The sequence below is a fragment of the Pipra filicauda genome, unplaced genomic scaffold (genome assembly GCF_003945595.2).
Source record: "Pipra filicauda isolate LSUMZ 115617 unplaced genomic scaffold, ASM394559v2 scaffold226_size1812527_pilon, whole genome shotgun sequence".
Lineage (NCBI taxonomy): Eukaryota > Metazoa > Chordata > Aves > Passeriformes > Pipridae > Pipra > Pipra filicauda.
This window is the reverse complement of record NW_024104339.1, coordinates 1,388,551-1,415,290: the sequence shown is the minus strand read 5'-3', so window position 1 is coordinate 1,415,290 and position 26,740 is coordinate 1,388,551. Positions and strand designations below refer to the sequence as shown.

Below are 26,740 nucleotides of genomic sequence, written 5' to 3'. Positions count from 1 at the left end.
GCTTGTCTTATCCCTCCCTGGCCTGTATGCATTGAAAATATCAGTGGGTTTGTGTGAATGTGGCAGGAGAGTGAATGAATGCCTTAACACCCTGCCAGCATACCATGCCCCTTTGGAGATGTACATCTTCCCTCCCTTCCTCTGCCTTGTTTCCCTCCCCTTTGTTCTCACTACACCTGGCTCTGCACTTTTATTGCCTCTTCTTGCAGCAGATCAGCCGAGCCTGTGTGAGGTGGAGGAAGCAGAACTGACTGTTAATCTGCTGTGAGCCCTCACCACTCTTCTGTCTTACCATCAGAGTGAACACGCTGAGATCCAAGAGACAGCTGCCAGAGCAGAGCTTAGAGAGATTTATTGATCCAGTTTATTGTTGACACAGAGCATTTCTTAACATACACCAGCCCTATGTCAGACAGGCGCCATGCTGTGTTCTGTATCTGCACCAGAGGTTTATACACGTTTGAGCTGTACAGTATTAACAAACAGGGAAGTAAATCCATCCCAAGGCTCCTCCCAGGAGGAGCCAGCCCTCATGCACACTAGTAAATAGCAGGGTGTATTTACAGTCTGTTTCAATACCTGACTGCACTGTGAGCAACATACAGCTCTGGGGCTGTTTTCCAGCTCCAGGAGTGCTCAGTTGAGAGCAGAGGGTTGAGCTGGTACTGCTGGAACTTGCCAGGATGCAGCCCCAGCACTGTAGTGCAAACCAAGCCTCCCCCAAGCCCTGGCTTCCAGGCAGAGGGGAGTAAGGAGTGCATGCAGTTTTTCCAAGGGCCCTAGGCGGCCCATTTCAAGTTCTGTGGGGGATGACAGGCCAACATACCTACTTGATTCAAAGTGGAGTGAATCACCAGGAGCCCCGTGGGGCCCTGAGCCTTTGCTCGCCTGCCTGGTACAGCTGAGTCAGCAGCAGGAGGGATGCACTGCCCCCAGTCCCCGCTGGGGCAGCACCCCACCCAGGGGGTGTGAGCGTGGCCTAGCAGAGAAGCAAGGCACTAATGTCTTGGTGAAGGTGCTTGGTCCATCTTGCCTAGGAAAGACAGGCCAGGCTGTGTTGAAATCCAGTAGTGGAGTGTTTCCCTTGCATGGATTGTTTTGACATCTCTCTCCTCCCGCGACGTGCGAGGCTTAAGCACAGGAACCAAAACTACAGCAGTGAGGTGTCATTAAGGCCAACCCTTTTTTAGCATTACAGTCCTCGAGTGGCATTGTTGTGAGATGCCATGTGAGTATCTGATTTGCTGCCAGAGCCTAGACCATGCAGGGTGTGATGGAGGGCTTTGCTGCAGGCTGTTATTAATAGAGTTCGGCTAAACTAGGTTTCAGTATCCATCTATATGTGGAAATCAGGTCGGGTTTATCCCGTTAATGTTGCTAAAAGCAGAGGGAGGGCTCGGCAGGCAGGAGGCCGGGTGTGCCAGGTCCTGGACAGCCGCACGGTGGAGCTGGTTCCTCGGCTCTGCTGACACCGTGGCCGGCAGCAGGTAGCAGAGCAGTTCCTGGGACACTCGAGACTGTCCTTCCAAAGGGAACCTCTGCTGCCCGTCCTCGGCAGCATCAGCACTGGTGATCAGCAGCACTGGTGAGATGCTCCAAGCTGGGCAGGAAACGGGGTGGCCTTGCAATGGCCTGGCAAAGCTGGAGGGAGAGGACCAGGCGCAGTGCCAAGCTGTCATTTGTCTGCCTGGGCTGGTGTCAGCCACACCTGGGGTCTGGCCCTGTGTGCTGCCAGGTTCTCTTGAGTTCCTGGTGGCACAAACCCTCTGTGAGGAAAAACTCTGCTGTGGATGCCCCATGCTGCTGGATCAGTCCTAGGGGCCTTCTGCCAAGATTGTGGTGCTGGAGCCGGGCAGTAAATCTGCTGCAGAACAAGGGCAAGGGAGTCCTTTTCTTCAGGGGGCTCTCCCTGGGACTCACAGGAACTGCTGGTGGTATCAGCCCTTTGCTGTAGCTGCTTCCCATCCCGAAGTAGGGCTGGTAGCCCAGCAGCAGAAAGGCACCTGAGTATGGCACCAGGGAACTTAACTCCTGGCAATTCATCCTGCCTGGAATCCTGCTCCTGGGTGTTTGTGCTGCCTTCACCACCCCCAGAGCTAGGCACACTTTTCCAGCCTGATGTGCCAGCACCTCAGGTGGCCACTGCCACAGTGGAGCCCAGGCCTGCCCCACACATTCATCTTCAAAACCCAAAGGTGTTTCAAGTCTTCTGCCTGCCAGCATGAAATACCACACAGGGCTCCAGCCTAGAGGAACAGAGGAGCCTGCCTACAGTCCCCAGGGGGGGAGGATCCTCTTCCTGCCCCCTGCCAGAGGGGACAAAGGACCAGGAAAGCTTCTGAGAAGGACAACACCAGGTATAAGGTGAGGCTGGGCAATGGATCAGGAATGATGCTTCCAGCCAGTGCAGTGGGAGAAGCATGCACCATCCTTGCATGTCCTTTCATCTGCTGCAGCACAGGGGCAAAGTGTCCAAAAGCAAATCAAGGGCAGTTGTGGAGTCCTGGTCCTCCCTTTTGCTTTCCCTCACTCCAGGCTCCCCCAGGGTGAGCCTTAACCAGAGCTGCACCCGCAGGCTGCTGCAGAAGGATCCTGATACCACAAGGACTAGGAGACAGAGGAGCTGGAACTGATTTTTTTGGCTATTTCCATGTCCGACTTGGCAACCAGAAACCGCAGCTTCTTCCCTCCGGAGCGGATGAGCTCCACAGCACTGCAGAGAGCAGCAACAGGGAGAGAGGTGAATTCTGGTTCCCACAGGCTGGCAACCCCCCAGGACATTCACAGAACACCCCCCCTTTGCCAAGCACCTGCCCCCTCTGCCCTGTGCCAGCTCAGGGTTACGAGCAGTCTGTTGCTCTTCTGTCTGTAGCTTTCTGGAAGGCCTGACCTCCGTGTTAGTGCTGCCATGACAACGGCAAACAAACCCAAAGCTGTGCTGCCCCGTGGCCACCTGGGCTCTGCCTCTGAGCTGCCCCATCCCACCACCTTCAAGCGGAAGCCTGGGGTGGGATGGGGCTGGAGCAGTTCTACACTGCTGAGACCCACCTCTGGAGCTCTCATTTTTCTCCCAAGTATACTCCCCAGTTGTTGCCCCATGCCCTCTTCCAAACCCCCCAAACAGCTGCCTTCCCCTCTTCCCGGTGTCCTGCACAGGCCACTCCTCTCTCTGCAGCTTGCTCGTACTGCAGCATCCTCTGGTTTGTGGGCCAGGACCGCAGCACCAGGGGCTCTTTGAGCAAAACAGCTGGAAACCTGGACCTGAGCAATGCTGATTCCATCCCAGACCCTTTGGCAAGGTGTGACTCACCTCTGATAGTCTGCCCCGATGAGGCTGGTGCCGTTGACAGCCAGGATGCGGTCCCCGAGGGAGAGCCGGCCGTCGGCGGCCGCGGGGCTGTCCTCGATCAGGGTGCGGATGTAGATCCCCGGGGAGCACAGGGGGGTGTGCTGTTGGCAGGGAGAGGCAGTGAGCAACAAAGGGACACGAAAGGTTTGTGGTCCCAAAGGGCTGAGCTCCCCAGGCAAGGTGACTCTCCCCCAGGGCTCACAGCCAAGTGGGTGCCTGATGCCAGGTAGGACCCTGGAAACTCTGGGAATGTGATGGGTGGGTGCTGGGGATGGTGCTAACAGGAAGGAAACACGATCCTTCAGTTTTATATCAATTTATACACAGAAAGGAGAGGTGAGGGCAATCTGTTCTTGTTCAATTTAATTAAGAGTAAAGCATCGTTAACCTGTGGCCGTGTTGGGATGGGAGCCCGGTGCTCACAGCTGTCCCAGGGCTCGGTGATGCTCTGTTTCCTACTGACTAACAGCACTGCCCTGAAAGGCCATTTAGAAAGATGACCCACCCCACTAAGGCAGATTCCAACGCTGCCTTATGCAACGCCAGAGCTGTTCTGGCACCCATGAGCCTCCCTGCTCCCCTCCACTTCCCTTGCCACCGCTGAAGGGTGGAGGAAAGACCTCAGCTGAGTCATTTTCCTTCCACAAAAGAGCTGAGCCTGTTTGCTCTCCAGCTGCAGGACAGCTGCTATGGACTTTGCATGCACAGCTCAGAGATGTAGGAGTAGAGAGATCCTCTGAGAGATCCCTCGGTGCTTCGTTTTCCCCAGGAGAAGCAGCCTAGCCCCCGTGGGAAGCCATTAGTCTCTTTGCTGGCTTTTCTGGGAGTATAAACCACATTCCACGTGTCCCACTCCAGCTGTGTGAGGGGCATCAGCCCTGTCCCGCAGTTGCCAAGGACTCACCACGCCGTCGATCAGCCCCATGCCCAGCCCGCTGGGTCCCCTCTCCAGCTCCACCACGAAGACGTAGCAGAAGTCGTCGGTGGCAGAGCTGCGGCTGGAAGACTCCGGCGTGGGGTAGTCGTAGGGGGTCGGCGAACATCCTGGCAGCGGAGAGACCGGCTTACGGCTCTGGCACCGCCCACACCCATCCTCACCACCCCTGGGCAGCGCCAGCGTTCGGTACCTTCGGGGGTGCTGCCCTTGGTGCCGGTCATCCCGTTCCTCCGGGGGTCCTGCAGCCCCTTGCTCGTGCCCTGTGGGGACTCTGGGCTCCCAGAGTCGAAGTTCAGGGGGGTGGTGGGTGGTGTCAGCAGGCAGGAGGAGTCTGTGGGTGCCGTGCCAGCCTTGGGGGCCGGACCCCTGCCCAGCTGCAGCTGCTTCAGCTTCTCCTGGATCTGTGGCTCGCCGGGATGCTCACAGGGGATGCCGTTGGTGGCCAGGCAGGGCCGGGGGTTCCCCTCCGGCTCCGGCTCAGCACAGCACCCCGGGGAGCAATAGTCCTTCTGGGCAGTGGTGCTCCCCAGGGCAGCAGCCGAGCTCTCGCTCACCTCCAGGACCTCTGGCGTCGTGCATGCCTCTTTCTTAAGGAGGAAAATGCTCTGTAGGACCCCCTGAATGTGCTTTTCACTCCCTACCTGCACCCCACCACCCTGTTGCTTCCCAGGCAGGACGGCTGCCAGCTCCAGCCAAAGCCTTGGCAATTTGGACACCACCAGGGCTTGTCCTGGCTTGCCAGCACAGCTCCCACTCCCCAGTTCTGTGGCCAGGGCCATGCTGGGGATGTTCACAGGCAGCCAAGAAGGGACTCCTGGTCATGTCCCTGCTGGGGAATCCCACTGGAGGGGAACACTGGTGGGAGCACAGATCCTCCTGTGGCCCAAGGGCTCTAGGATAAGGAGAGGAGGTAGTGGTGCCTGTGGTGGTGCAGTGGCTACAGGATGGGAGAGGAGAAGGGGACCTGCTGGAGGGACATCCTCCCCATGGAGCTGGACACAAATGGCAGTTAAGTTTAGCACCCACAGCACGTATGACCCTCCCTGTGCTTTACAGGCATTAGCTAATTAGTGCTTTTATGCAAGCCTGGCTGCTGGGGACAGGCAGGGTGCAGCATAGAGAGGACAGGGAACACAGGGAGAAGGGGAGCACTGCCTGCAGACACCTCCCTTTCCTCCCTCCTCTCCCCTAATGGGATTGCTGGGAAGAGCCTGTTCTTCCACCTCAGCTTCCCGCGCCCCCCAGGCTGGGGGATTAGCAGCACTAATCCTTCCAGCAGCTCTCCAGGAGGGCACTGCCACAGCTCTGGGCTGCAAGCAAGGGCAGCAAACCCTTGGCACTGGGCTTGGAGGGGTCTCCAGAGGGACCCAAGACTCTCCTGCCCACCCAGGAGAGGAACAGTCCCTCTGTGGGATACAGGCTACCTTTAGGGGTGCTGAGCCCGGCCCTTCGCTGGTGTGGGGGCTCTTGCTCTGCAGGCTCCAGAGGAAGTGGCGGATGTAAAGGAGGTGCCGGTAGATGTTGTCATCCAACGTCTCCACCTCCAGGTCCACTTTGAAGCCACCACTGGGCAGGATGATGGGTGGGTGGTTGTCAAAGGACTCCAGCATCTCATCTAAAAGGCAGAGGAAGGAAGGCTAGCACTGGCCCAGGCTGCACTCTGCTGCTGCCTCCCAGCTCTCGGCCGTGTGCAGTCTCCCAGCTGGGGTGAGGGACATGGTGAGCTGCAAGCCAGCAGCATCCCTCACTCGAGACCGCAGGAAAAGCCTCATGCCCATCTGAGTGCCCTTTGCATCCTCTGCAATATCTGAATCACAGGCCTGTGCTTATTCCCAGTTGCTGCAGTTACTACAGGAGACCCAGGGAGGGGAAGGGATTTGCCTGTTTGGTTTGTACATAAAAACCTTGGAGGGAGCCTGTAGGTGACCGGAGCACGATGACCAGAGCAGCACTGAGAGCAAAGCCAGGGGCTCACCGGGCTGGAAGGTGGCTGGGCTCTCCTCCTCGCTGGGCTGCCACGCTGCGATGCAGCCCATGTCCATCACCGCCTGGCACTGGCTCAGCACCCGGTGGAGCTGCGCGGGGCTCAGCGCCGGGAACTCGGCTCGCAGGGATGGCCAGGTCATCTGAGCGAGGAGACAGAGCGTGGGGGGAATGACAGGGGGGAGGAGCTGCTTCCTCCCGGGAGCAGGGACTCATGAGGGGCACAGGAGGGAAAGGTCAGGGAATATGCAATGAGTCTGAGCATCCCCTCCATGCCCACCCACAGACCCACCACCCCGGGAAAGGGCAGCTGAAGGCAGATTGCAAAAGGGACACATCAGTGTAGGGACGTCCCCAAATGCCAAGCGGGGTCCCTCCTGCCCGTGCCTATCCCAGTGTCAGGAGCCACGGGCTGGGCATCCCTCACCTGCACCAGCTGGGAGCCAGGCATGGCCAGCAGGTTGGCCACGCTGGCGAGTTTGGCGAAGAACTGCTGGGCGAGCTGCTCGAAGCCGGCGCCGCGCAGCCAGTCCAGGAGCAGCCGCACACTCGCCCGCAGCTTCACCCCCTGAGACCAGTGGAAGCAGCCGAGAGAGGAGCCTGGGGAGGCAAAGCATCCATCAGCACACATCAGGGAACAGCCCCTCAGTCCCCCCAGCCCCTGCCCGAAGTTAAGGTACCCAGCATCCCACAGCTATGATTCCTGGTGGTGGCTGGACCTCACCTGGCACTAACAGTGGGGCAGCTGTGTTAATGAGGGCTAATTAGCACCTCAGGCTGCAGCAGTTTATTAATGAGCTGCCCCTCTGAAGTGCCCTCAGCCTCCTCTGCTCAGGCTGAAAAGGGCAGGGCTCTGGCAAGGGTTGGGGTTCAGCCTCTCCTGGGAATGGGGACCCTGGAGCCAGCAGCTGGGGCTGTGCTTGGCCTCCCCAAAACTGCTGAGACTTGCCCATCTCCAGACCCTTCCTTCCTGTACCCCCCGAGGTGGCACTGGGATGCACTGGAGGGCGTCCCACAAGGCCAGTCTCCTACGTGTTTCCCAGTTTAAGGAGGACTGACCCTTATCCAGGAGCTGGTTGAAGAGCAGGGTGTTGGAGAAGAAGAAGAGGTAGGCAAACATCTGGGAGGTGATCTCTGGGTGCACTTCATACTGGTGGAGCAGGTCCAGCACCGCCTGGTAGATGAGCACGACCCTGCGGAGCTCCTCGGGCAGCGGCGGGGCCGCCCTCCAGCTCTCCCGGCACTCACTCTGGAAGGGGTTGCACTCCAGCAGGGCAGGGAGCGACACATACAGACACTGCAGGGAGAGCAGCAAGTTCACAGCAGACTCATTTTGCTTGGTTTTTCTGTTTTTACACGAGACAAACGTTTCTGACCCCCTCACCTCCGCCAGCCAAGCAAACCCTGCTGGTGCTGCCCCAACAAGGGGCTGCTCCTGCTCACCCCCTGCCCCCATGTGCTCCTGTGTTGTGCAGAAGTTTAAAATTTATAAAAATTTACATTGTTAAAATTAACATTATAAAAATTAACATGTTGGTTGCTTTTAGCAGTTGGAGGTGGTGGTGTGTGACAGCTCAGCTGAAAGGATCTGAAATCCAATGTGAACCAGGGCAGAGGCCGATCAGTCGGACACGAGGGTGACAGGAAAACCAGGATCAATGGGGATGATCTTTCCCTATTGCTTAAATGGGAGAGCAGTGCCTAGCACCCATCTCTGCCGGGGCTAAGGGAAGAGGAGCGTGCAGGAGAGGAAGGTGCCGCTCTGGAATGCTGCAGGAGAAGTCCCTGCATCCCCTCGCGCCGACGCCAGAGGACAGGCAGCCGTCCCGCACAGGGCAGCCTTTCTGCTGCCTCACACTGCCCGCTCTGTTCCCTGCTCCCGATGCCGCCCAGCTCTCGCGGTCCATCGGCGACGGTCCAGGGGCCCCTTTCCATCACGCCCTGAATCACACCATTATGCCGCGCTGGCCGGAGCCAAGCAGCTCTCCCCAAACACCTCCCCCGAGCCGCTGCACTGCAGGCAAGGAAACACGCCGCAGTAATTCAATACTTTTCCTGGGCTGCGACCAAAAATCGGGGCACTTCAGCCCGAAGGAAAACACCTCAGCGTGATGCAACTGCCAAGGAGTAAAAGCTTGAAAAAAACCAAAACTCCTGTGCAGCCCGAGAGCTGCTGGGGATGCTCATGCTGGCCCCGTGTGACACTGCTGCCTGTCTGTGGGAGCATGTCGTACCTTGGAGATGTAGTAGACACACTGCTGGAAGGTGTACATGATCACCTCCTCCAGCACTGTCATCGCCTCCTCGCTGGCTGTGATGGTCGAGGAGAACAGAGACTCCTTGGAGCCTGTGGGGCAGAAAGGAGGATGGGGGAGCAAACCTGCAGCAGCAAGGTGCCCAAATTCCCAGGGTGGGGATTATTAGCGTTTTCAGGCTTGCACCACCACGGCATCACCTGACAGGGACAAAGAGGCTCCTCTGGCCCCAGAGAGCACCCCCCTGCCATCCCCTGGGGCTCCCATCACTGCTGCAGCTCAGGGCTGCCCTGTCTCTCCAGCACTTGCCCGGCCTACGAACACCTTAATTTGCTGCATCAACCAGAAAGGCTCTGAGGCTGATTTAATACCTTTTTCTTTGTTTTCCTTTCTCTTTTTTCTTTTGCTTGAATTAACACAGGCTCATCGGTGAGCAATTCTGAAGGGGCTGCCTGCAAATCCAGGTGCCCCTCATGGCAGCGGGAGCAGGGAGGAAGAAAGCCCCACCAAGGCACTAACCGCAGGCTTCTGAGGTGGAAAGGGGCTGCTCGGCTGTGGACACAACACAACCTGGAGCCGGGCGACACCGCGGCACCACACAGGCTCCTCCCACAGATTTCCCCAGCCCACACCGCGGAGATGTCCCTGCTGATGAGGATTACGGGGGGGTTAACGGAGCATCTCGGGGGCACTGACCGCCGCCTGTGACTGGGGATTAGCAGGACAGAGCCTCTCCAGCCAGAAAAACAGGCAGGGTGTTGCATCCAGCCTCACCTCTGATGTCCAGCTCCTCCTCCATGCTCTGGATGTAGGTGGGTGATTTCTGCTGGACGAAGTACAGGATCTCGATGGCGTTGGCCATCCAGAAGATGATGTGCTGCAGGTCTGGGAGAAGGTCCGTGATGGTGAAGCGGGACAGGGAGGCAGGGTCCTGGCTGGGGAGACACAGAAGGTGTTACAGCTGCTGCTCCTCAGCATCCCCACTCAGACTTTTGGGAAGAAAACAGCCAGCCTGGGGCAACATCAGAGAACCTGGCATCTTCTCACCCCCAAGTCCAGCACTCCCCTTAGGAAGACCCCTCACAAGCAAACATCTGGTGGTTCCTGCTCTGTGGAATGGCAAAGAGGACCCTGAAGGGACTGGGCTGGCCAAGGCCACCTTGCCTTTGTGGGGTGCTACTTTTGGGGGAGACTCCCCATAATACAACTGAACTGCAGTAAATAGCCAAGGCTGAAGCGCGGCTCTCCCCAGGGGTATGTGCTGCCCCTGCCAGCTCTGGACGGTTAAACCCAGCTCACCCGCCCTGGGCTGTTCAAAAATAAAACAAAATAAATAAAAAGCATCTGGGAAGTTTCCCAATTGCTGAACTGCTTTTTCCTGCTATAGGAAAGGCCTGAGAAGCATCCTTGGAGTTTGTCCTAAAGAAGAGATCAGAGAAAGCCTCAACACTTTCTCCAGATGCTGGTTTAGAGCCGGGATTTTGGAAATGGCTGGGAAGCCAGCTCATTGCACCACTGTGATTGCCCCAGAGTGGTGCTCCCAACACTGGGACACCTTGTGCCACCATCCCAGGATGCACAAACGCAATGCCAGCTCCACCAAGGGGTCTTCAGCATGAAGGGGGTGAGGCCCCCCCATCAGGACCATCCCTACTACATCCCTCAGGGATGCTGAAGCCACAAGCGCAAAGCCTTGGCCAGGTCTTGCATCAGAGAAAACCCCAGAGCTGCTGCAGGCCCTATTCCCTCCAGAGCTCGCCTGCTTTTCCAGACCCACGCGTTCCTTGCAGGCATCATAGTGAAAGGGCCAGAGAGCAAAATACATCAGGTTTAGAAGGAAAATTCATCATGCATCACTGCCACCAGGCTGGGAGGGTGGTTTTCCAGCCATGGATTCCCCTCACTCACGGAGGTAGAACTGGATTGAATTCTTCCCATTTTGTGTCAAAACAAGGAAGGTCACACTTACTGCTGGGACTGCTTTTCAGCCAGCTCCCGTGTCCGCTCCTGGGCAGGGAGAGAAGGGGAAAGCAAAATGAGAACCAGTGTGATGGGATGGCACGAGCGTCACCCCCAGCAGCACTCACTGCCACCAGGGACCAGGCTGGAAAGCCCCCAGGGAGGGGGTCCACCAACACCCCCACCCCACCAACACCCCATCCCACCGCTGACTGACCCACACCGTCCTCTGGATCATTTTGGCTGCTTTGAGCAGCAGCTGCCCGAAGTCTCCTGGCTCAAAGTTGGTGGCCGAGTGCTGGATGCAGAGGCAGAGCAGGAAGGCGGGTGTCAGCTTGTGGTCGTCCCCACCGGGCTCGATCAGGGTCATGATGCGCCGCAGGAGCACGTCCTCGGCCGCCGGCTCGAACTCCAGCTGCATCTTCCTGCGGGGCGTCCTGGGGCCCCCGGCGGGCGAGGGGGCCCGCTTTTTGGCAGCAGGGTCCTTCTCCTTCAGCAGGCTGCCACACGCCCCGCAGACGGGGCGGCCCTCGGGGGCGGCGGGGTGCAGGGCTCGCAGCCTCAGCAGCGTCTGCGCCGGCAGCGGCTGCGCCTTCATGGGGTCCTTGTAGAGGAGCAGGTAGTAGAGGCCGAGGGACAGGAGGTCCCCGTGCCGCAGCACCACCGTCCGGGCCACCTCGGCGAAGTTAACGGAGATGCCGGCGCCGGCGATGGGCTCCAGCACCAGCTTCTCCTCCGAGCGGTGCCGGGAAGGTCGGAGCTTCCTGATGGTGCAGTGCAGGGGCAGGATGTCGGGGGCTGACAGGCTGATGCTAGGCTTGCTCGCCTGCGTCCTCTGGCCCACTGTGTGCTGCTCGCGGTTCAGCAGGTAAACCAGGCTGTCCTGCCAAGCAGGGAGACGCAGCATGAACCGGGGAGAGGGGAGAAGGGACCCTCCTCCCTGCCATGCAGTGGGTGCTGCAGCCTCCTGCTGTCCCCGGCTGTCCCCCCACTGTCCCCAGCCATCCCTGCATGCTGCACCTTTGCATGGCAGAAAGACCTTTATTCTTCTCGCTGCCAAGCAGGACAGCAGCAACCCCTGCTTTGGGCACGCTAACAAATGGGCACAATGACATTGGCCATGCAGTAAATGGGGCTGCTTTGGGCAGAAGAAGCCCTCTCTCCCCCACACACCCCTTCCTGCAGCTGCTTTTACTTCCCACCTTCTCCCCCCAGGACTGCAGCAATGTCTGTATCCCCCTGCCCAGGGGGGACACGGTGGGACCCCAGTCACAGCAGCCACTCCCAGCCCTGCCTTCCCCCCCTCCAGCCTGCCCGCACACCCCGAGGCAGCTCAGTAACCACCCCAGTGCCTCAGTTTCCCCAGCTGCACTAACGGGATGGCTACAGCGCCGCTGTCACCCCGATGGAAAGCTTGGAACGCAGGGATACTCAACGGCACAAAGTATCCATTAACTACAGAGCAGTCCCAGTCCCTTCCAGTTCTCCAAGCGCCTCCAGCACTGGGGAGCAGGGGCTCCCAGACGCACCGTCTCCTTGCTGCCTCTGAATCCATTTCCCACCAAGGAAGCAGCCGGACAGGGGACGGGGCAGCTCAGCCATCCCCCGCAGAACCGGCGCTCCCTCGTGCCGGGGCAGGGATGCTGCTCTGGGGGTTGCCCTGCATCCCCCTGGGGCATTGCTGGGGGGTCACAGGTGCCGGCTCTATGTCCCCTATGCTTGAGGATAGGTTGGGGACAGACTTGGGGGACAAGGCTGCAAGTCCCAAGCCCGTTTTCTAAAGGATGCTCACCCGCGCCACCACCACCCCCCCCGCCCCTCGACCCCAGCAGCTCCGGCCATGCAAGCAGCCCCGCTCCCGGGGGGCTTTGGGGGGTGACAGAAAAGCGGGGGGTGGGGGGGTGCCGGGGGTGCGCAGGAGGCGGCGCGGTGCTTACATGCTGCTGGCTGTAGCCCTGCAGGAGCAGGAGGTGCGGGGACTGGTAGAGGGAGTACCGCATGCTGCCGCCGCTCCGCGCCGCCGCCGGGCTGCCGGGCAGGGTGGAGCAGTGCCGCTGGAGCCTGGCCCCGGCCCCGGCCCCGACCCCGGCCCCGGCCCGCCTCACCGGGGTCCCCAGGCTGGTCTCGCTGAGGCTGCGCCGCAGGGCCGGGGGCGGCCCGCGCCGCTCAGCCCCCGCCGCCGCCCGCCGGGCCCCCCGAGCCCGGTGCCGCTGCAGCTTCCGCGCTTGGGCGTTGATGCCTGCGGGGATGGGGGGGGAGACAGAGCGGCGTTCAGCCCCCGCAGCCTCCCCAGGAGCCCCTCACACACACATCGCTGCAGCACCCCGCGGCTGGAGGGATGCTGCACCTCCGAGAGGGGATGGAGCAGATGAAACCCACCCCTCCCGGCTCCGCGCACCCACCCTGGGCTGGTGTCCCCTGGTCCCTTGCCCTTCCCGAAAGGTGACACCAGGACACCAGCGCGAAGAGTTTTGTTGCCCCAATGCCATTACCAAAAAGGGGGTGTCCTAGCCCTCCCTGGCCCCAAAACCCACTGATGGAGAAGGGGAAACTCCATAGCATCCCCCACCTGCTCTGGCCACCCTGCTGGGCTGAGGGGAGAGGAAATCTCTGCTAAAAAGACATTTCAGTCTATCTTTGCTAAAAAGAAAAAAAGGGCCTGGATGCTGCTTCCAGGCCATCAGTACTCGATGGCCAGCAGCAAGCAGGAGCAGCAGAGACACCCCCCCCAATCCCTCTGAGCATCAGCCAGGCATGGGAGCTGCAGTGGAGCCCGGCTGCAGCAGGAGCAAGCTGTAATTAACTTCTCTGAAGCATCAATTTGAGCAGAGCTGTCTGCAAGACAAACAGGAGCCGGAGTGAATGAATAGGCCTGGCTGAGCTGCCAAAGCAGCCCCTCATATGGCATCCCCAGCCCCAAGGGGGGGGTCCCCGTGGGACCCCCGGTGCTGCAAGCATGGCTTGAGCTCTGCAGGAGAAAAAAGAAGTTGTTGTATCCGAAGGGTGGCTCATACCTCAGATGGGCAGTCTCCTGGGAGCAGGTCACTGGCATTCGGGGAGGACGAAGAGAGGCAAAAAAAAACTAAAGGATTTGCTTGCAGGAGCAGCAGTGCAGTGGTGTCAGTGCAGCACAGAGCCAGAGGCACTCAGGGCTCGGCCGACCAGGGAGCAGGCTTGGGCCAGCAAGATTTGGGGACAGCCGCCGGGATTTGGGGATGGCAGAGCAGAGAGCCTGGTGCCCAGGGCTGCTTAAAGGGACACTCACAAGCTCAGACCCAAAAAAAAATGCAATCTGCCTTATTTGGTGAGGAATGGGCTGCCAGTTCTGAAATACATTTTTTTGTTTGTTTGTTTTAAATGGGGCGCTCCTTTGCTGGGAAAATCAAAGAGTTGGGGATGGGGAGGGGTGGTGGGAGAGGGAGAAAATAGCCCCTGCTGTTTACATGCCTTGGGATTAGGGCAAGGCACAGTCAAGCCACCCCAAGCAGTCTGGTGCCCGTGTCCTTCTTAAAAAGGCAATCAGCCCTGCTCCCATTCCCATCATGGCCAGCGGCACGGGCCGCCTGCATCCCATGAATGCAAAATCCAGGGAGTACAACAAGCCTGCCCAAGCCATACCACTGGGGATGCCAAAGGCCACCCCAAACATGTCTGCAGGACACCTTGGCTCCACCCAGGAGCACCATTCCCAACCCACAGGATGGAAATGGGCCAAAGGGATGAAGGATGGCTGAGGCAATGCAGATCCCAGACCCGTGGGAGCGGTGAGGAGTGGGGCCAGATCCTGGAGAGCAGCTATTGCTGGAGCTCATTGGGATGGAGCGGGGGTTGCCAGCACTGGGATCCCACTGCCTGGAGAGACATGCCATCACCAGTCCCTTATCGAGGGGAAAGGAAGCTTCTGTATTTGTGTAGGAAAAAGCTGCTTTTTCACTGCCGACAGAGCCCCCGTCACAGGCTCCCGCTAACCCCGGAGCTGTGCTGGAAAGATAAACACAGCTCTTTTCCTGAGCATAACAAAGTCCCTCCATAAACTGGGTTAGGTTTTTTTAATCCTTTGGTCCTGTTTTGTCCTCCCAGGCATGTGCAGGTTGTCCCGCCCAGAACTCTGCCTGAGCATCCCCAACGCAGTGCAGCCAGGGCAGAGCCAGCAGCTGCTGAATCCACATGGAGATTCGGATGGGAACAGGGTGTAAGGAGTTAAAGAGCACAGTTGCCTGTGTCAAACACTGTTAAAGCCACAGAAGGAAGTTGCCATAAGTAATGCACCTGGACAAAAATCCTCACTGTGGCAAGCTATGTGAAAAGAAGCAAGTGCTCATATGCTCATCACGGGTCAAACAAAGATCACTCCAAGTCATGGGGCATCTACAACCACCAATGATCACCCAAACCCCCTGAATATACCTCCCTGGATACCCAGAACTTGGACTGTATAAAGGTGGTACTGTTGTCCGAGTGTCAGGCCTTGCTAAAGTTTAGGGCTTGGCATGCTTCAATGATCTCAGACCTAGGGGGAGGTTAACAAAGCTTGGGAAAAAGGATGTACCACTGATAGTGGGCACAAAGAATGCAGAATTCACAGGCCATAAGGACATTTGGCAGAACTCCCAAGATAAAGAAGAAACTAATAGAACCAACTCAGCAACTGTGCTGAATCAGCTCCGACTGGGTCAAAGGTAATTCCGACAGAGGGAGATCGTGACCATCAACTCACAGCCACCAACCCAAGAAACCCACCAACTCAGAGCAAGAGAAAGCTTTCCCCTCTTTTCTATTTCTTTCTATCTCTCTACCTCATATTCAGTGCTATGAGGGACTTTGGCAGAGGCATCTCTCACTAATCAGACCATATAACACAGGGCTGGATCACACCCTTAGGGAGAGCTGGGCACCCCAGGCAGGGGCAGCATCCACCAGACCCCACCAAGCTGCTCCCTCTAAGCCCGTCCTGCATCCCAGGGGAAAAACTGCCGGTTGTGGTGCCTGGGATCTTGGCTGGGATCTGCCTCTTTTTCAGCCTAGGGAAGAGGTTCACTTTTCCTAGCTGAGAAATAAATCAACAAATAACTCCGTGGGCCCCAGGAAAGAAGAAAATGCTTTGAATTTACCCAGGAGGGGCTAAGACCAGGCTAGTCCTTCCTAATGTAATTGCTCTGCAGACTCTGCAGGGATTCCTCCCTGGATGCAGTCTTGCTAAGGTATATCAAAGCCATATCCTCAAAGGCACTTGCCAGAGCATCTTTTAGTATAATAGGCTTAACTCCCAAGTTTCTGGAGGTGTGTGTGCAGTACAGCCTCCAGCCTCTCAGGGAAGCCTCAGCCACCAGGACATGGTGCAAAATGGGGCTGTTTTTTAAGACAAATGCCACCAAGATGCCAAGTGCTGCACCTCCCTCCCAGCAGCCCCAGTTTGTGAGTGTCTTCCCCAGATTCTCCATAACTGCTGCCTCATCACTCCCAAAAGAAGCAGGACCAGGGGCAGCAGTGAGAAAGGGGTCTGCCTCGTTTGCTGCAGAGATGCTCTACCTGCTGCTAATTAGTGGCCTGAGGAGCCAGCACCGTCCTCCCCAGTGGGAAGCAGCTAATAAACTAATTAGGATAATGGGTAACTGAGCAGATAAAACTCTTAAGCTATTTGCTAACAGGTCACGGATGGATGTGGAGCCTTTCCCCCAGCCAGCAGCTCAGCAGGCAGCAATGCACCTGTGTGACCCCAGTGTTCCCAGCCACCCCGGTCCTGCTGCTCCAGTGATGCCCTGTGTGGGGAAGGGCCTGCAGGTATTGCCCTGGGGATCCCACTTTGAGCTTTTCTCCTAGGGAGCTGCAAGCCTAAAGTCCCTTTGTTTTTGCACAGATGTTGTGTTTTCCACACCAGTGCCTCCCCACCCCGGGTGGGCAGCTGCTGCTTGGCAAGGGGACCTCTGCCAGCTTGAGGCTGGTGGGAAGGGTGACCCTGGTGGAGGGCACTCCTGGTCAGTCCCCATTACACCAGAAGTTTTGAGGCTTTTTGGGGTGCTGGATCACATGCTGCATCACACCCTCAAATCCCTGGCAGCTTGTGGATGGGTGGGAAAGTGTGGCCCCAGCCCCACAGTATCCCTTTAGGCTGTGCTACCAGAACGGGGTGAGACTGGTGACAGAGCCCCTGTTGCCCCCAGAAGGAAGGGCTGCAGGAGTGAGATTTTAACAGGTAAAACAAATGCAGGTTGTGTAGTCTGCAGGGCAGACAGCCTGAACGACCGTGGGTGTAGGCTTTCTGCCTCGGAAGAGCTTGGTCAGCTATGGAAAATGCCCAAAGGTTAAAAAATGGAGAGTTTCCACCGCCCCACCCAGAAGTGCTGAAACAAATGAAGTGATAACGAAAGCATAACGGGCTTATTTCCAGATCCAGAGCACGCAATGCCATCAGGAACTGCTCCTCCATCGGAAATCACCGAAGGGTGCCAATCCCTGGCCAGCTCAAGCTGCCTGTGCTGGGCAGCCCAGAGCCTGCTGCTTCCCCTGCCTGTGTGGGAGCCTTACCCTCCCCAGGGCTGCCAGCCCACCCAGATCCAGGTCACGGGCGGGAACGTTGCTTTCTGTATCCGAGGGGGAGTATTTGAGGCCAAGTTGATGTGACCTTGGGCTCAGGCAGGGAGCTGCCACGTGGCCCTCCCAACTGTGTGCTATAACCATGGTACTTGGCTCTTGCCCTTTCCTCTACTCGACAGAAGCTGTTTTTAGAGTCGCTGCTCTCCAAAAGTGTTTTACTTCTCTCTGATCCTGCCTGGAGAAAAAGCTGAAGAGCAGAGCAAAGCATCCAGCTCTCTGGTCAGGTGCCAGCAGCAGCTGCCTCTTTCTCTCTGTGTCCCACACGCGATGAGCTGGGACCACTCCTGTGCATCCCCTCCCTGAGCAAACCCAGGAACTGGACACGTGAGGCTGGAGGGTGCCCCATCTCCCCATCAGATGCCAGGTGAAATCAGAATTGAAAATTGCAGTTAGGGAGGCTCCAGCTGCCCCTGCTCTCCCCTGGAATGCCCGTGGCTGGATTTCTTCACCTGTGTGCCTGGGCTCCTTCCAGCCTTTGTTAGAATGGGTGGGAGAGGAGCCGTGTCCCTGCTGGTGTGGGACAGGTCAGGCCATTTTTTCTGCTGCTCTGGGAGGAGAACCTTGGCTGTTGTTTGCCAAGCACCCAGGGGAATCCTGCACCATCCTCAGTTTATTTCTGACAGTAACAACCTTTTCCTACAGTCGTGAGGAACCACTCAGAGCCCATCCCAGCAAAACCCCCTGGCTGACACCTCCAGAACCTGGTCCAGACACCTCTGCCAGCAGGTCCAGCACAGCAAGAGCATCACGCAAGTAAAAATCTGATTTTAAACCTTTCTACCCTCATCCTCCCGGGGCTTTTATCTTAGGGTGGGAGGAGGAAAACTTCATTACTCTGTGCTGGGGTCACTTATTAACCTGCTGGTTCCTAATGATGTACTTATCTGCTCCTGCCAGCCCTGGGCTCCATCAGGCACTGCCACAGGGACTCTCCTGCCCTACATTGCTCTCTCTTCATTAGCTTTTCATTTTCCTTAATTGCTCCTGCAGATTTGCCTGGGGTGTCTGGCCTGGGGGATGCCCATGGGGAGATGGGGGTGCAGGGGAGCAGGGCAGTGCTCTGCCAGGCACGAAGCTGGGGATGCCATGGTCCTGGTTCAGTGATGGGAAGAGCAGGAAGCACTGATAGTCTTGCCTGCTGCTCCCCAGCCATGAGCAGGAGTTTGGTATTAACCCCTAGACTGGCTGGGGTAAATATTTGAGGTAAATCAATTTGATACCAAATTTATGCAGGAGTACTGAGTAGTGACCATGGATTAACTCAGGAGCCTTGCAGGTAAAATGTGGCCACTCTCCCACTTGCACCACCCCCTGAACCCAAACCATGTGTGAAAGCTGCTGATGTGGGGGGTGCATCTCCCACAGACAGCTCAGGGGGGGTCGCAGCTCCCTCCCCCTGCCCCACACCCAGCTCTGACCTGCAGTGGTGGTGTCCACATCCTTGGCCGCCAGCTCCTCCACCTCCGCCCTCCTGCGCAGCTCCAGACGCCGCGAGAAGCCCTCCCTGGGCTTCCAGAGGTCCTGGATGAGCAGCGGCTTCTCGTGGTCCCCCAGGACCCTCAGCCCCTCCGTCTGCCACTGCTTCTCGGGGCCCTCGAACCTGCCGATGACGTCGCACAGGGCGTACTGCGCGGCGCTGAGCTGGCTCAGCCCGTAGCGCTCCAGGGCCTCCTTCACCAGCTCCCGCGCGCCCGAGCTGCCCGTCACCAGCACGCTCTTGTAGTTGGTGCCCGCACAGATGTTGCCCCCGAAGATTTTCAGGATGCCAGGGGCCGAGAGCTGGGTGGAGAGCTCGGCAGGGTCATCCTCGCCGGCGGCCGGGGAGGCGGAGGCCGAGCTCCGGTCCTTGTAGCTCAGTGTCCGGTACAGGACTTGGGAGAAGAGCCGGCTCTGGCGCTTCAGCCGGTTCTTGGATGGTGGAGCCATGGTGGAGGAGGGCCCATAGAACATCGTGCGTGAGGCCGTCATGAAGCACAGCTGGGCAGGGAAGAGCAGAAAGGGGAAGGTCAGTGGTTTGGAGGCCAGATGTGCAGCGGGGAGGAGCGAGCAGGAACCAGCTGGCGGACGCAGAGGAGCTGCTGTCACCTCCAAGGTGGAAAGAGACAGATCAAGGGAGGGCCATTTCCCTTGTGTAACCCAAAACACCAGTGGAAAAGCTCAGCCAGGCTCCTTGGCACCAGCAAAGTTGCCCCTGGATGGATTTGTCCCTGAAAACATAGCCTGGAGTGGCCCCATATTTCTCCACCGTGTGTATTAAGAGGTCCCTGTTATCCAGGCGAAATGCAGCAGGAGGAGAGCAGAGCCCAGCAGAACTTGGCAGAGCCCATCCTGGTCAAGATCCAATGCATCAGGAGTTACTTTCACTAACGAGTTTATGGAGCAATCCCATTTTTTTAGAGGTGAAACGGAAAGCTCAAGTGCAAATTCGCTCACTCTGAGGTCACCACTAAATACTTTTGCTCAGTGAGAGGCGCAGGGTGAAAATGGGCTTTAATTAGCCTTTCTAAAAATGTCCTGACTCCGGCAAATCTCTTGGTTGTTGCTGGTTTGTGGAGGACATTCAAGCACGGGGTGCATTGCTGACAAGGCTGCCCTTGCCACATTAGCAGGGGCAGGGCTGCTCAGGGCAGCCCCGGGCACGCAGTGACCAGAGGAGTTATGGCCAAGGCCATGTGACGGCTCCCAGTGCTCCTCAACCCCCAAGAATGGACTGGGAACCACGATATTCTTCTGGCTTTAGGTGGATAGTGGTCCTGCCCAGTGTCACTGCCAACATCTGGGAATGGCTTTGAAATCGTATCCCGGATGCGCCAGCACCTGACACTTGCACGGAGCTGATAACCCACAGCTGCACTGTGACCCGCTGGCAGGGACGGTCTGGAAAGACAATCTGAGCATTCCTGATTCAGAAAGGACTGAGAATTCCCTGACCTCCAGATTTATAACATGGAGCATACATAGAGGAGCCCCAAATGTCCCATCCACAGCTATCAGAGTGCTGGGATGCAGCAGTTGGCAGGATCCAGCTGTGCACGGCCAGGAGGACGCGGGGTGCCGGCAGCTTTCCACAGCTGCAGCCCCGTCTCGCCCGGGCACAATCTCGCCTCCGAGCAAACTCAGCGCTATCAGGCAGAATGATGTCGGCCCTGGAAAGCCTCCAAACCACCATCCAATTCAGGAAAAAAGAGCGTCCCTGCTGCTAATGGAAGAGGTCACCTTCTAAGCCAGAAACCACCTCCCAGCCACGCATGGAAGGTTTCTGCAGGATGTGCATCCCCCCATCCCAGGACCAGAGGCCCCGCTGAATGCTGCATATGGGGAAACTGAGGCACCAAGTGCTAAGGATGTGCCCAGGAGCTGTGTGATCCTGTGATACAGCTGCACCCCAAGTCACTCCCAGCCCCACCAGGACTGTGAAAATGCTGGGTTCTGTCCTTCTTCCCAACCTACTGGCTCCAAAACCAACTGTCAGGGTGCTGCAGGGCAGGGAGGAGAGCTGGCAGCTGCTCCAGCCCTGGCACGTCACTGCTGCCTGAAATTAGGCTCAGCAATCAGCCTGGACAGCAGGGCTTAGTGTTTTGTTTTTTATACCTCCCCAGCTGAGCACTGGCTCCAGAGCTTCACCACAACTTGCTGGGTTCAGGTAAGGCTGTTCCTGCTCCCACCTTGCAAGTGGGGAAACTGAGGCAGGGATGAGATTAGGGCTGCCCCTCCTCCTCCAGCTGAGCCCAGAGGTGCTGCTCCCACTGGGGACATCCCTGGGGACATCCCTTGATGTCTGCTGTGTGTCACCTCCTGGGAATGCCGGGGCGGACCCGACCTGGGGAGCAGGTCAGGGCACTGGCAGACAGTCAGGTTCAAGAACAGCTGCCCCAGGCTGTTAGCACAGCCACACCAGCCCTCATTACCATTGACCAGAAGGAAAAGTGCCCCAGTGTCCCTTGTTATCAAGGATGCAAAAGACAAAACTTTGTCATCAAATTACCAGTTTCAGCTCATGCATTTAATCTCCTCCACCCTGAAATACCTCCAGCAGAAAAGGAAACCTTTTAATATCTGCTGGTGGCAAAATCATTCCTCCAAGCTCTCATCACAGACAGAGACACCATCCTCACTGCTTGCAGGTCCCTGCCTGGTTTTGAATGTGTTATTTATAGCTCAGCTATTTTCCTGCTCTTTCTATCAAACAGAGCTCCTACAGAGTTCAGGGGCAAAGACGTTTCACTGGGAAAAAATAAGCAGCCTGGATCAGGCGAAGTTTTTCAGCATCTGGAGCAACACTGGTGTGATTTCACCAGGCTGGTCACATGAGAAATTGCAGCCTTCTCCCGAAGACAGCAGAATACACGGTCTTAATCCCCCTGAGGACTCTAATGGACGTGATAAGACGATAATGAAATGGGCTCCTCCCACATCCGTGTGCTCAGGCACACTGGGCACCAGCATCTCCCAGGAGGATGGAAGCTGTGATACTTGCAATCCTGCTGGGTCCTGCTGTGGGAGCAGGGATGCTCCAGCTGGACCCAGGTGCCTGGGGACAAGCCAGCAGGAGCGTCAACTGCTGGGCACACCTTCCTGCAGGTCAGTGGGACATGTGCTCCTGGGCATCCCCAGCCCAGACAAGCCCCCTCCTCGCTGCAGGGAGCCCAGTTTCCCGGCTGTGTCACTGGAGGACACGTGCCTGCAGCCACGGAGCATGATCCAGACTTTTCAAAGAGCCCCTTTCTCCAGCCTTCAGTGACATTGTCCCTGCTAAGGACTACACAGGAATTAGTCAAAAGCCTGTGACTGCCTCCCAGTGGGATCTGTATCAGGGACCCTTCACCTCTTCACGGCCGTGCCTGACCACACCAAAACCAATTATTTCCCACAGCCAGCTCTGCCTGTACGTGCTCTGCAGAGCTGTGACAAACGCTTTCAGTATTCACATGGCCACCACGTGTCCTTCCATCACCACAACTGACTCTGCAACCGCCGGGGGCTTTCCTGCAGGCTCTGAGGTTCCTGCTGCCACAGCGGGTGAGCAGCTCCTTCCCTGTACTCCCACCCAGTGCCCAGGCAAAGACTCCCCTTACCTTGCCATCCTTCTCACGTGCCTTTTTGCCTTCCATTCATACTCCTTCTCAAAACAACCTTTTCTGCTCGTTGTGCATCGTCCTGGGCAGGCGTCTGTTGTGTTTCTGCAAGAGGAAGAGGAGGAGCAATCCTGGGGCTGCTCACAGACGTGAGCTGTTCACAGTGTGGCGGGTTTGCAGGGCTCAGGGGTTCTGCAGGTATGCTCCCAACGTGCATCATGTTTGCACATGTTCATCCCACCACAGCCCAGAGATGGGGAAGACCAGCCCAGGCCCAAGCTCAGGCTCCATCACAGCAGGAACTCAGAAGTCTTGGGAGCTGAGACAGAGCAAACCCAGCTATGGTGATGCCCACCAACAGCATCTTGCCCATTGCAGACAGCCAGGAAGAGAACAGCTGTACAAAAAGAAATGCTATGCCAAAGGAGAAGAGGATGAGATGGGACCAACAACAGCCCCGTGACGTTTATTTCCCTCTCCCAAGCACATGTGTCCCCAGGGACGCCAGGCTGGGTGACCTCTCTGACCCTTGGGTAGACAAGTCCTGGACCATCTCCTTCCCCCAGCAGCCAGAGCATGCTGGGATGCTCACCAAGATATGGTTTCCTGAATGTCACTCTGTGTTGCTGGACATCGAGGAGAGACAACAAGCAGCATCCCCTCGCCCTCCCACCACAGATCTGTGAGATCAAGACCACTGGTAACCGAGAGAGAAAGAGAAAAGAAGCACCTGCAAAGTGCCTGCAATGATTTCCTGGGTGTTCCTCAGAAAGAGCCATCAGGGCACAAGTACTCTCTTCCATGGCTCCACCGTGATTAAAGAGAAATGCATCATCTAATTAAATCACCTAATCAGGGCCTCAGCGTGGTTCAATCCATCTCCTCTTGCTGGCCCAGTGCTGGGGCTATGGGAGCAACTCTGTGCAAGGTGATGGGTCGTGATGTGAAAGGCAAAGAGATGCTGACCCCACCTCTGCTGTTCCACGCTGCTTCTGATGATTAATTGCTCCCGCTCGTTAAATATTTATGCCTTATTTCCAACGTGTCTGCCCTCAGCTGCCAGACATTGATTCTTGCCATGCTTTTCACTGCCCAATTAACAAGCTTTTGGTTACCATGTATTTTCTCCTCTGTGAGAATATTTAAATGTTTTTGTCAAGCTCCCCCTCACTCCTATTTAATTTGATTTATGAGTAGACTAACTGGATGGCCACCTCCTCTCTTGCTGTAATACATTTTCTGCAGCTTCTTGGTCCCTTCCCCTTGGATCCCACGTCTCCCCTGCTGAGACGGAGAGCGCATTTGACTGCCATAAGCCCAAATTTGGTTCCGACCAAAGATGCAAACTGCTACTTTTTTCCAGAGCAAAACTTCCCGTTACCCTGAAAGTTTTCAGTTCTCCAGCACTGAAACTGGGACAGACACACAGCCACCCCCCAGGCAGCTCCCTGGTGAGCCCGTGTGCTGCCTCTCCCAGCATCTGCGAGCAGCTCCTGACGAAAATTTATTGTCCAGATTAGGGACAGGAAAACACATACAACTCCAGTTATTATTTTTGGGTGTAAAAGGATTTCCATTTTCCATTCTGCTCCAGTCAGGATGCCTTTCGCTCGCCCAGTTTACCATCTGGATTTGTAGACAGTATTAACACTCTGCTGCTCTGGGTCAGCCCCAGGTTTCTCCAGGAATCATTTCTCTCTCCTTTATTCCAGATTAGTGATAAAAACACTGAGTGCATGTTACCAGCTAGCAGTGCCCAGCAGTGATAATCTCCCTGATAACTGCCTTGGAAATGGATCACGTTTATTTAATACCGGCTTTCTTGACACTGTCTAATGTCAGCTCTAAATACTGGACTGGACTGACTTTTTTAATGCTGGAAAGTGCAGATTTTTACAAGAATATCACCTCCCATAACTCAAATGCTTCACAAAATTGTGTTACAGCCAGAGAGTCACCTCTCACATTGGAGACTGAAATCATTTCTACTTGCCAGGAGTTATTTTCCATACAGCCATGCTGGATGGCAGGAATTTATTCCTGGTGAAGTCTTTAATCAATTAAAGCCCGAGCCAGGTTTCTCCCTCTTCTCCCTGTGGGGATGCTATCAAGCCAATCAACCTGTAGCTACCAGGTCATCTTACTCCCTTTTGGGAAGAGTAGCAATGCTATTAAAACACTTTTTAATCTTCTGGAATTTCCCTGGGGCTCGTCCCGGCGCAGCAGACACAGCTCTGCACGGATGGGCGGTGAGATTTCGGCTACAACCATCCCAAAACGGCAACCAGAAAAGCTGTTTCCTCAGATCTCTCTTTGAAAATTTTCCCTTCTCTTTCAGCCCCCCCTTTCTTTTTTTTTTGATGGAAACCACCAGAGTTGCAGCCTTGGTCTAGTGGCAACAACCGCAGCCTGGATGCTGCGAGCGGAGGGAGAGGCCGCCCCGGCTCTGCAATGTGGAACAAATTAGACCTCGGAGAGCAAAGGAAATGAGAACACCCTGGATGCGGCGGCTTTGACGTGCACTCCTCGGCTCCAAATCCTGCCCTTCTGCAGATCCCATCCCCAGGGCAGAGCCCAAACCCCTCCACTCTGAACCGGAGCTCCCGCTCCCTTCCATTTGGGATCAAGTCTCCGCTTCAGAGCCCGGCCTTTCCTTGTGGGAGCTTCATCCACCTAATCTAGGGACAGATCGGAGGCCAATAATGTCCATGCCAGCCCTGGTGCCGTCTTTAGCCGGATCAGGGTGGGTAAACTCCTTACCATGTTATTATTAGCAGCAGGCACCCTGTGGTAGCACTCTGGACCCCACGGCCCCGGGACTGCTCAAACAGGATACAAAGGCAGTCCTGGTCCTGCAAACACGAACAGTTTGTCCCAAAGGCAGCTATCGCTCTACAAACATTATAACAATTGGGGACCTGATTCTACAAGGACAACAGGAGACCTTTCAGCAGATTTTCTTTTCTCGTATTTTTTTTTCCCCTATAATTATTTTGCAAGGTCTTTTGAGCCACCAACTTGCACCAGCTCTCCAGTAATGTGCCAGCACAGATGCCAGCCCTCTGCCCAGGCAGCTCTATTCACACATATACATACATAAGAATCATTGCACAAAGAGCATTTGCTTTCTGCTGCCTCCCGAGCTGCAGAGTCTCCATAGGCTGCCTAATTATAAGATCTTAGCAATAATTTTTTTTCCAGCGATAATTAACTGGTCCTGGAGAGAGCTGAAAATAAGCACTTCCCCAGCAAGCAGCAAACTCCCCTGAGTTTTCTCTGCTAAAGTTACAACTCAGCATGAAACTGCTCCAGCCTCCCGGGAACACAGACCATGCCAGCACCTCCCTGCCACAGTCTGGGACACCACGACAGTCACAGGCAACCAAATACAGGTGAAATGGTGGGTGTGGAGTAGCAGTGGGATCCCAAGGGGTGTGCAGTGGGGAGAAGGATCCAAAGGTGTGTGGAACGGGGAGAGAGATCCCAAGGAGTGTGCGAGGGGGAGAATGATGCCATGGGGCATGGAATGGGGAGAGGATCTCAAGGGGTGTGCAAGGAAGAGAAGGATCCTAAGGGGTATGTACTGGGGAGAAGGAACCCAAGGAGCATGGAATGGGTCAAGGATCCCAAGGGGTGTGCAAGGGGGAGAAGGATCCCAAGGGGTATGGAATGGGAAGAAGAATCCCAAGGGATGTGCAAGGGGGAGAAGGATCCCACGAGGCAAGCAATGGGGGAAGGATCCCAAGGGATGAGCATGGAAGACGGATCCCCAGGGGTAGGCAATGTGGGGAAGACTCCCCGCGCTCCCGGCCACGGGACAGGGACCCCCAGGCGCTGCGGCTCCCGGCACAGCCCTCCCGGCGCGGTTCTCCGGGCAGCGGGGAAGCGCAGGTCTCCCACGGTAACCGGGACAAGCCTGAGCCGCCACCGCCGCGCTCCTCCCGACCGCCGCTGCCAGCGGGGGCGAGAAACAAACCCTCCCTGCCCGGACCGGCGGGGGCGTCCCGGGAGGCAACAGGGGGGGATGCAGGGGGCGGGTGGGTGTTTTAAAAAAAAGGGGGGTCCCTTGGGCAGGGTCTGCCCTCGCCACCCCCCGGTACTCACCGCGGAGCGGGGCAGCCTCGGCGCGACCCCGGCGGCGGCAGCGCCCGGAGCCGCCGGGGCTGCGCGGGGCGCTCGGATCGGGCCCGTCCCGCCGGGGCGGAGCGACCGCGCCGCGCGCGCCCCCGCGCGCCCGACACCGGCACCGGCACCGCGAGCGGCCGGGACGGGAAAGGGGGTCCGGACACCTCTGCCCCGCGGGATGAGACACCGCTGACAGAAGGCAGGGTTAGATGGGATATTGGGAAGAAATTCTTCCCTGTGAGGGTCGTGAGGCTCTGGCACAGGTTGCCCGGAGAAGCTGTGGCTGCCCCATCCCTGGAAGTATTTCAGGTCAGGTTGGAAGTGGCTTTGATCAACTTGGTCTAGCGGAAGGTGTTCCTGCCCATGGCAGGGGGTTGGAACAAAAAGAGCTTTAAGGTCTCTTCCAACCCAAGCCTTTCTAGGATTTTATGAAAATGCCAGGAGCAAGTCAGGCAGGGCTGCA

The 26,740-nt window shown here is 57.0% G+C and overlaps 1 protein-coding gene across 2 annotated transcripts; it reads right to left on the bottom strand.

Annotated features, from left to right (window-relative positions):
* Positions 1 to 327: 327 nt before the first annotated feature.
* Positions 328 to 26,340, bottom strand: RADIL (Rap associating with DIL domain). 2 transcript variants are annotated; one of them, XM_027713201.1, is made up of 16 exons: positions 26,257 to 26,340; positions 22,153 to 22,257; positions 18,496 to 19,054; positions 12,421 to 12,722; positions 10,701 to 11,366; positions 10,494 to 10,531; positions 9,299 to 9,459; positions 8,504 to 8,616; positions 7,329 to 7,566; positions 6,697 to 6,869; positions 6,262 to 6,412; positions 5,711 to 5,901; positions 4,477 to 4,873; positions 4,254 to 4,393; positions 3,311 to 3,450; positions 328 to 2,713 (listed from the first exon to the last, which is right to left on the bottom strand). In XM_027713201.1, the coding sequence occupies exons 2-16, from the start codon at positions 22,186 to 22,188 to the stop codon at positions 2,608 to 2,610; spliced, it is 3,411 nt and encodes a 1,136-aa protein (XP_027569002.1). In that variant the 5' UTR covers positions 22,189 to 22,257; positions 26,257 to 26,340; the 3' UTR covers positions 328 to 2,607. The 2 variants fall into 2 exon arrangements, with proteins under 2 accessions (XP_027569002.1, XP_039237396.1); XM_039381462.1 differs by having other exon boundaries at positions 10,707 to 11,366.
* Between the last annotated feature and the right edge of the window lie 400 nt (positions 26,341 to 26,740).

Excerpts from the sequence above, each read along its gene's own strand:
- RADIL (XM_027713201.1), bottom strand. The coding sequence starts at position 22,188 with ATGGAAGGCAAAAAGGCACGTGAGAAGGATGGCAAG. Across the intron at positions 6,413-6,696 it reads CTGGCTCCCAGCTGGTGCAG|ATGACCTGGCCATCCCTGCG; the intron begins GTGAGGGATGCC and ends CTCCTCGCTCAG. Across the intron at positions 3,451-4,253 it reads TGGGGCTGATCGACGGCGTG|CACACCCCCCTGTGCTCCCC; the intron begins GTGAGTCCTTGG and ends CCCTGCCAACAG.